At 55.8% G+C, this 8,657-nt stretch overlaps 1 protein-coding gene across 1 annotated transcript; it reads left to right on the top strand.

Annotated features, from left to right (window-relative positions):
• Positions 1–1,858: 1,858 nt before the first annotated feature.
• On the top strand, positions 1,859–6,962 carry NOBOX (NOBOX oogenesis homeobox). The gene is made up of 7 exons (XM_058723972.1): positions 1,859–2,683; positions 3,292–3,398; positions 3,746–3,858; positions 4,137–4,222; positions 4,435–4,657; positions 4,982–5,292; positions 5,996–6,962. The coding sequence occupies exons 1-7, from the start codon at positions 2,125–2,127 to the stop codon at positions 6,295–6,297; spliced, it is 1,701 nt and encodes a 566-aa protein (XP_058579955.1). The 5' UTR covers positions 1,859–2,124; the 3' UTR covers positions 6,298–6,962.
• The last annotated feature ends 1,695 nt before the right edge of the window (positions 6,963–8,657 follow it).

An 8,657-nucleotide genomic window follows, 5' to 3' on the forward strand; every position in this document is an offset into this window, starting at 1 on the left:
CCGAGGCCTCCGGCGCGTGTGTGGTGGTGCCCTGGCCACACCGCGGGGTCGGTGCGGCTTACCCGGCAGCACGGGCTCCTTCTTGCTCGTCGTCGCCGGAGGCCAGCTCTGTGCTCTCAGGCGAGTGGAGGGGTGGGGGCTCCGGGGCAGCCTCGGTGAGCCGCGGGGACGCGGACAGCCCGGCGTGGGGCGCTCCCTGGATGAGCGCTCCAGGGTGGGTGGCCTTCCCCCAATTTGCACGGAGGGCCCGGTGCCGAGTCACCGCCGAGCTCCCGGGACTGTACGCCAGCCGTCGGGGGCAGGCGGCCCCGCGGCGCGGGGGCGCGGGCCGAGGGGAGGGGCGGCGGGCCGCACACCTGGGCCGCCCTCGGGCCGGAGGGGGCGGGCGCGGCCCTGCAGCTGCCCCACGCGCCCGGGTGGGCCTCGCCCTGGCGGCGGGGTGAGGGGCGCGGGCTCGGGCGCCCCGGGGCCCGTGCGGACCCCGCGCACCTGCCCGCCCGCGAGGCTTCATTAGGCGGCGCGGGGGCAGCGTGGCGAGTCGCGGCGGCGCGAGTTCGGGCTATGGAACCGGCGCAGGAGCCCTGCCCGGAACGGCGGGGTGAGCGTGGGGCGCGCTTGGGAAGGGGGTCTGGCGCCGGGCCGCGGGGCTGGGGGTGCGGAGGGAGGCCCGCCGCCGCGCGCCCTCCCTCCTGCAGGTTCCCATCTCTCTGCACGCGGGGCCCCGAGCCCCGGGCCCCTTCGTGTCCAGGTTCCGACACCCGTCCCCTTTCCTACCGGGGCTACATCACGCTGATAGGTCTCGTTTATTGAGCACCTACCGCGTACCAGATTTGCTAGGCTCCAAGCTCTCCTAAAATGCGGGAAGCCCGACCCAGCGTGTCCCTCCTTCCCCAGGCCACCATCCAGCCTGTCCCTTCCCCGCCGCGCAGGCCAGCGCACACTCCTCACCAGCCCCGGGCCCCGTTCTGCTAGACGGGTCTGATGCACCCTAGGAAACAACCTGACAAACCACCTTCGCCCCCGAAGGTCCACCTTTCTTTACACGTCGTTAGAAATTCGCATTCCTTTAGATGGTCTATCTTACGTAATTTTCATTAAAATAACAGCAGTTCTTAGTCGCTAGTCAGCATCTACTTAAAATTTTTCCAGTTTAGGGGGAATGATAAAGCATCTGGGGATTGTGAGGAAGGTGAACTGGAGAGGTTCTGGGGACCCCAGGAAAGACTAAGCGCTCTTTGCTGGACGATTCGGGCAAATCACTCAATTTTGTAATCTGTATGTCCTCATCTGTTAGAATGAGCTATCAACCGTGCCTTCCTCACAGGGCTTAGGTGCACACTGTGCTAGTCTTTGAAAAGTGCTTAGCACAGATCCTGGGACATGGTAAGTGCCTGGTGAATGAGACCCAGCCTCAAGACAGACAGACGAGCTGGAGGATGAGCGGAAGGGGGCTTTCGGTGCACGCCCGGTGTGGCTGGATCTCACTTCCTTACCTGAGCAGGGAGGGGTGGCCGTGCCCAAGGCCACAGTGAGGTTCTGCTTTGCAGGGACGGGCAGGAGGGTGCACACAGGGTTGGGGAGAGTTGGCAGGGGCAGAGTGACATCTGTGGATGGTGAGGATGCCTGTCCCCCTGAGTTCCCTTGCTGTCCTTGCCTGGGCTTCTGGAGAGCCCCCAATTTCAGCAGCATTCCTGCAGCAGTAATGAGATCCAGTCTTAGAAGCAGTCTCTCCCTCCTCTTCCAAGTTCACCCCCAGCTTCAACATTTGTCCCTTAGCAATGCCTGAACAGATGCCTGTCCCTCAACTCACATGCCAGGTGTCTGGGGGTGGGAGGGGAGAAAAGGCAGTTCCCAGAAAGTAAGTGCCCCCCAAATCGGGATAGCCCTCCTACCATCTGTGTGTGTGAGCTCAGGCCCCCTTCTGGTTGCATCTATTTGCTCACATTTTACAAAGCAGCGGGCTATCTAGTTTGATCTCTACAACAGCCAAGCCTAGAATTTTTACCCTCTCTGACAAGTGCACAAGTGAAAGGTTGAGGCCAAACGGGACACAGGCTGCAGAGCAGGAAGCCGCACATCCTTAGTCCAGGCTTTTCCTTCTCCCGGTGCTAAGGTCAGTGGGTGATGGTCCCCACAGGCCAGGAAGGTGGAGACAAGCCCCTGGCTGCTGGGCCAAAAAAGGAACTGCGGCAGAGTTCAGCCCCCTGCACTCAGGATGCCCCAAGTGAGGAACTGCCCCCCTCCTGCATCGTCCCCGGGGAGAAGCCACCATCAGATCCCCCTGGAGAACCATCTGGGACAGATACCAGGAGAGGGGGCCAGCCATCTGGTTCAGGGACTCTCCACAAAGACAGGTCTCTGGCCCCACCGGGACCCCAGCCTCCTGGGGAAGGCTGTTCCTTCCCAGTGAAAGAGGCAAAGCCAGGGAAGAGGTCCTACTCTCCAGCCTCCAGTAAGCAGAAAATACCCAGTGCCGCGGGTCTGGCCTCCACACCATCTCCTGGTGTCACCCACTCAGCCCGTGCCGCACACAACCCAGTGCCTTGTGGGTCAGGCCGGGGGCCCTGCCATCTGGCTAACCTCCTCAGCACATTGGCTCAGAACAGCCAAAACACAGATCAGAAGAGGTCCCTGGAAGTGACCTGCCAAGTTCGGAAAAAGACCCGGACCCTATACCGCTCAGGTAAGTCCCCAAAGTTGAAAGGAAATGTAAGAGTGCAGGTGTCCTCTCTGGGAAAGGAGGGCTCAACACAGAACATTGTAGCTCCAGGAGATTGCAGTGTGGTTAGTTTGTACATCCCCTTGTCCTGATTCCTCTCTCCACCTGTGGCAGAGCCACGACCTCTGACCCTCAAAGGGAACATTGGGTTGCCTCATCAGAAAGTGAAATTGGGGGGTGCCTGGGTGTCTCAGTCATTAAGCATCTGGCTTAGGCTCAGGTCATGATCTCATAGTTGGTAAGGTCAAGCCACACATCAGGTGAGCTTGAGCCCCGCTTCGGGTAAAACATGAGCCCCGGGTGAGCCCTACTTCTCTTTCTCTCCCATTCACTGACTTGGGCCCTCTCCCTTTCTCAAAAAGGAAAAAAAAAAAAAAGTGAAATTGGGAACAGATTAGTGAAAGTAAATACACAGTTCCCTGCCACAAATCCCAGGAGAGACAGAAGGCCCCAGCCCAATGGGGAACTTTGTTGCAAGCCTCTGGGAAGACCCTTGAGTTGGGGACAATGGTCCCATTTGGAAGGCATCTTTCTCCTGTTGTTTGTCCTCATGCAAGTTTCTTCTATTCCAGACCAGCTGGAGGAGCTAGAAAGGATCTTCCAAGAAGACCACTACCCCGACAGTGATAAGCGCCGGGAGATTGCCCAGACTGTGGGGGTTACCCCCCAACGCATCATGGTAAAGGGGGCTGGCCAACTGGCATCAGGGTGTGGAGAAACCACCAACTGGTACCCTTGAAGGAGTAGGGCAGATGCTCGACCTCACCCCATAGGGGCCAAGGTTAGGTCTCCGATCTGGCTGTGTTCTCACCTGTTTCCACATTGCCACAGCCTCAGCTTAGAAGAGGAAGATACCTCGGTTATCTAGATGAATCTTTTCATAAAACCAATCTTGCAGAGAAAGGCCTCTGAAGCAGGGTGGTAAAGCGACCTCCTAAAGTCCCGTAGCTCATTGTGCGACAGTCAGAACCTGAGTCTGAGTCTCTGCTGTGCTCCTCGAACACTTCTAGGGTCTCTCCCCTATAGGTGTGGTTCCAGAATCGCAGGGCAAAGTGGCGGAAAGTGGAGAAGCTGAATGGCAAGGAGGACAAGGACAGCCCTGCAGACCCCGCCCCTACCGGGGCCAGCAGTCAGTGCAGGTACAGATCTCTCCTCTTCCGGATCACCCAGGAGGTAGAGGTAGGAAGGGGGTAGAAGCTGGGCACCTGGGGTCTAGGAGATCGCATTGGAAAGCTGGCCGTGAGGCCTGGAGCTGTTGGCCGATATTTAGAGAGACCTTGGATGGAGGAGGGTCAGGAAGTTGCCAGGGTCTTGTACGAAGGCAGTTTTTGGGAATCTGGTGTCCTGTGCCCTGCACTGAGCCCTGGTCTAAATGCAGAGACGCTAGAGCTCCAGTCTTTGTTCTGACTGCCTCCAGCTCTGCAACTGAGCTGCCAGCCGCTGTGCCCATGGACCCAGAGCCTGGTACCTTCCCTCAGGAACCCCCTCTGGATTCTCTTGCAGGTAAGCTGAATACTCGCTGAGGGTAATGTGAGGGAAATGGCAGCTGGAAAGACGGCAAAGACCAAGTCCTTTCTGGCTAGACGTGAGAGTGGGCCAAAGCTGTCCAGTGTTTTGGTCCAGTGGGGCCTATTCAAGGAGAACTAGGCATGGCACACCCCAAATCTGCCGCCTCCTTCTCCTACCCTTGTAACTCGTCTGACCTTGATTCCTAGAGCCTCCCATGCTGCTGGCCTCTGAGCACACTCTGGCCCCAACCCAACAGAGTGAGAGTACTCAGAGGGTAGCAGTGACCCCACCGCTCTTCAGCCCTCCGCCAGTTCGAAGAGTCAACCTTCCTTTTCCCCTTGGCCCTGTCCCCACCCCCCAAATGATGCCTCTGCTGCTGGATACCCCAGGCAGTGACAGCGGCCACAAAGATGGCTCCTGGGGGACAAGGTATGGAACCTACTGGGGGTGGTCCTCCGAGTTATTGTGGGAGGGGTATAGAAGGAGAAAAGACAGAGCTTGGTTGGGGAAGGGTGAGCTGAGAGAAGCGAGGAATCATGCTTGTGATGAGGATTAAACGGAAAGTGGATTTAGAGTGGGAAAGATCTAGAATATCATAGCAACAGTGTAGGCATGAGGGCGAGAAGCCAAGAACAGGAAGAGAAAGGAGGAAGCGAGTCTGGGGTCATGGAGATGGGAAGGGACTCACCTACTGTGTGGTCACAACGAGGAGGCTCCCGTGAGCCTCACCAGACACTCCTTTGTCCCCCACAGTGTCACCCCACCATCCACCTGCTCATACTTGGAGGAGCTGGAGCCCCAGGATTACCAACAGAGCGCCCAGCCGGGACCGTTCCTGTTCTCCCAGGCTCCACAGAGCCAGCTCTACCAACAGCCTCAGCCCCAGTTCTCCTACCTGCACCCCTTCCCCTTCCCCATGCCCCACCCCCTGCAGCCTCTGCTGCCAGACGACCCCCTCTTCACCTCGCCCTATGGCCCCAGTGCGGGGACATCACAGGGCTACTTCCCAGGGCCGCCGCCTCCATCAGGGCAGACGGTGCTTCAGCCACCTGCTGGGAATGCAGGTGAGTCATGACCGAGGACAGTGACAAGGGGCAGACCACCTCACTTAGCCGAAGAGCTGGCCGAGACAGCAAGTGGACCACTTTCCTTGCCCCTGGTCATCTCTATGAAGTGCTTGTTAAGTTCCCCGAAAGGCTGCAGGGCAGAGCGAGAGCCTTGGAGCTGGGAGTTCTGAAGTCAGGCTCAGCCATTCCCAGCGTTGCCGACTCTCGGTTTGCCTGGCTCTCAAATGGGAATAATGTCCCCATACCGGGGAGGGATTGGTGGAAGATTAGCAACTGCATGAGGGAAATCCTTGGCAACTGATCTGAGCATTCAGACGGGCCACTCGGACCTCTGAAATCCGGACGCAACCGTCGTCGTAAGACTAAATTCCAGTAGAAGGGGAAGAAAGAATCTGTTCCCAGTCTCCCTGCTGCCTGCGTGAGGGGGCGCTCAGCCTGGCCCACGACCCCCTCTGTGTCGATGTTCCCAGACCTCAGGACTTAGAGGCAGGAGGGTGCCCGGCCCGAGGGCAGGGAGCTCCTGGTGCTAGGACTTCACCCACACTGGCACTGGGTTCCTAAGCTGGGTTTCTGTGGGAGGAGGAGGAGGAGGAGGGGGAGGGGAGGAGGAGGGGGGAGGAGAGTCTGTCACAGAGAATGTCCAGCCGTGGGGGAGATGCTTAATCCTCTCTCACCTTTCCTGCACTCTTTGACCCTGCAGGTACAGTCCCCTGGAATGACCCTTGCTTTCCAGAACTGCCTTTCCCTGGTCCTTTCTGTCCGCAGGCCCTGGGGCAGCCCCCCGGAGGGGATGGCTACTTCCCTGATCTGCTCCCAGCCCCCTATGCTCCGGCCCTGAGCAGGCAGCCTTCCCCTGGTGTAACCCAGCTGCCCGAAGGGGCCAGGCCCGAAACGGGACCCTTCCTCGGCAGGGCCCCCGAGGAGCAGCCTGCCCCCTGTGTGGAGGGGCCCCCCGCAGCCGAGGAGCTCCGAGCGGAAGAGAAGGACAGCTGTGGCCCCTAAGTGCGGGGCCAAGCAGTGTGGAGGAGCAGGAGAGGCTTGGTGCCCCCTCCAGGAGACAGCGATGTCAGGACAGACTGCAGAGTCTCCTGACCCGGGGGAAATCGGACGTTTCCCCTCTGTGGGCTCACCTTGCTGGACCTGATTGGAGAAGGATGAGGGCCAGCCCGCCCTCTTGTCCACACCTCTGTGTGACCACCCTAAGAAAGGGATGGTCCCTATGATTTCTGAATGCTGTGTACATTTCTGTTGTTTCCTTTCCTTGCCAGACAAACGCATGTCTGTTGTAAGTGATAGACTAGTGCATTCTTGGGCCTCTCTGTGCAGCTCTGTGTCTCCCCACTAAGAGCTGCATTTCTTTCACCACCATCCACTCAGCTGGCCGGTTGTGGGATGCAGTCCTAAGTGCCCCAAGTGAGGTCCCCGTTGGGCATGACCCCATGGAACCTGGCATCTTTCCTGGGCCCATCTCCTACTGGAGGGGAAATCAGGCATCTTGGGCCTGTTTTTCACTCCTGACATTAACTCTTATTCCCAAACTCAGGACTGAACCTGAGCAAATTTGAGCACCAGCGTCTGTCTGGAATTTGGGCATTGTAGGGATAGGATTACAAGAGACACCCAAGGATATTTCAGGTCAAGTCTCCGTGTTGTGAACCAGAACTTATCTTTCCACAGCTCTTCTTTTGGGAGAGGGAGTAGGAGTGAGAGGTGGGAGCACCAAGAAGAAGATATTCATATATATATATTTAGCACCCCATATCTGCTGGCCCTACTGTGCCCAAGTAGGTAAGATTTGAGGGCCATTGATTCAAACTACATCAGTGCATTTGGGGAGTGTGTGTGTGGGTGCTATTTGGGACTTGCAAATGTTCTGATTATTGGAAAATACTTTGTTTTTCAAAAACTTACACGTATTTGCATCATAATAGTTATAGAGTCTTAACTGAAAAGTCAAAATATTTGGAAATGGAGAAACTTCTTGGTTACCCAAAAACATGTGTGTGCACATCTCTGTTCGAGTTCCTAGACCAACGGTGTTGAGTAGCTCTGTTCTTCTAGCCGTCCTCTCTTCCTGCCACTCAAGGACTGCGACAACCAGGCATCAACAGCCTTAATTTAGAGATTAGAATATGTATACTGAGATATGAAAGGACTTGTGTTATGAGACATAGCTGGGTCTTAAAAAATTTTTTTTTATAAAATTAAAAAAAAATTGTTTTGGAGAGAAAGCAAGCAGGGGAGGGGCAGAGGGAGAGTGGAATGAGAGAGAGGGGGACAGAGGATCGGAAGCAGGCTCTGAGCTGTCAGCACAGAGCCTGGCACGGGGCTCAAACCTGTGTGAGGTCATGATCGTGAGATCATGACCTGAGCCGAAGTCAGACACTTAACTGACTGAGCCACCCAGGCGCCCCTGTGTAAATTTATTTTTGATAGTTCCACTTAATGTCTGACCCATCCTCATTTGGGAGGATGCTGGTCTTCTTACAATTAGCTCTAGCTTTTGTTTTGGTTTTGGCTGGATTGCAGGAGCAAAATCTGTGTGCCGGTGAGCCACAGTGGCCAGGCCACTCGTCTCCTTAGATGGCAGGGCAAACCACATCCCAGCACCCCTCCTCACTCTCCTCCCCCCACCACACCCTCATCTTCTTGCCATCACCCTGTCAGCACTAGGACCTCAGGGCTTTGCAGTGGGCCAGAGCAGAATCCTTCCAGGAAGACTGGAAAAAGACATAGCCCTCCAATTTAAGCCTGCACTATCACAAATTTTCCACCAGATGGCAATCGACCACCAGTTTCATTACGTCTGAAACTATTCTGGTTGTTTATAGTCAGAAAGCCCAGGCTAATTCTTCCTTCAAAACATCCTAGAGCCATAAATACCAGGTTCAAAGATACTAAAGTCACTTGGGTTGCAGCTGGGTTTGTCAGCTAAAATATAAGATGCCCAGTTAAATTTGAACTGCAAATAAACAACAAATGATTTTTTATTTTAAGTATGCTTCCTGCACTATTTGGATGTTTGGTATTTTTATTTGCTAAATCTGGCAACCCTGGCTGGAGCCCTTTGCTAGGGACATCTGGGTCCGTGAGAGCTTCACAATTCAAAGACCGTCCAGGAAGATGCCTCCAGCTGTCTGCTCAGCTTTCTGGCAGTTCAGGCTCCAGAGCCGTTGTGGGTTCACTGTAGGAAACTGGTTCACTCAGCATCCCCTCCTGCCCACGAGTATAATCTTCCCTACAGGCTCCACACTTGTCTAAAAACACTCTGACATCTCTTGGAGTCCTATTATGTTTTTTCCTATTAGCCAAGTTTCTTATATATTTCTGAGATAGTCCACTATAATTTATTTTTGACTGTG

Source organism: Neofelis nebulosa, chromosome 4 (assembly GCF_028018385.1).
Source record: "Neofelis nebulosa isolate mNeoNeb1 chromosome 4, mNeoNeb1.pri, whole genome shotgun sequence".
Taxonomy (NCBI): domain Eukaryota; kingdom Metazoa; phylum Chordata; class Mammalia; order Carnivora; family Felidae; genus Neofelis; species Neofelis nebulosa.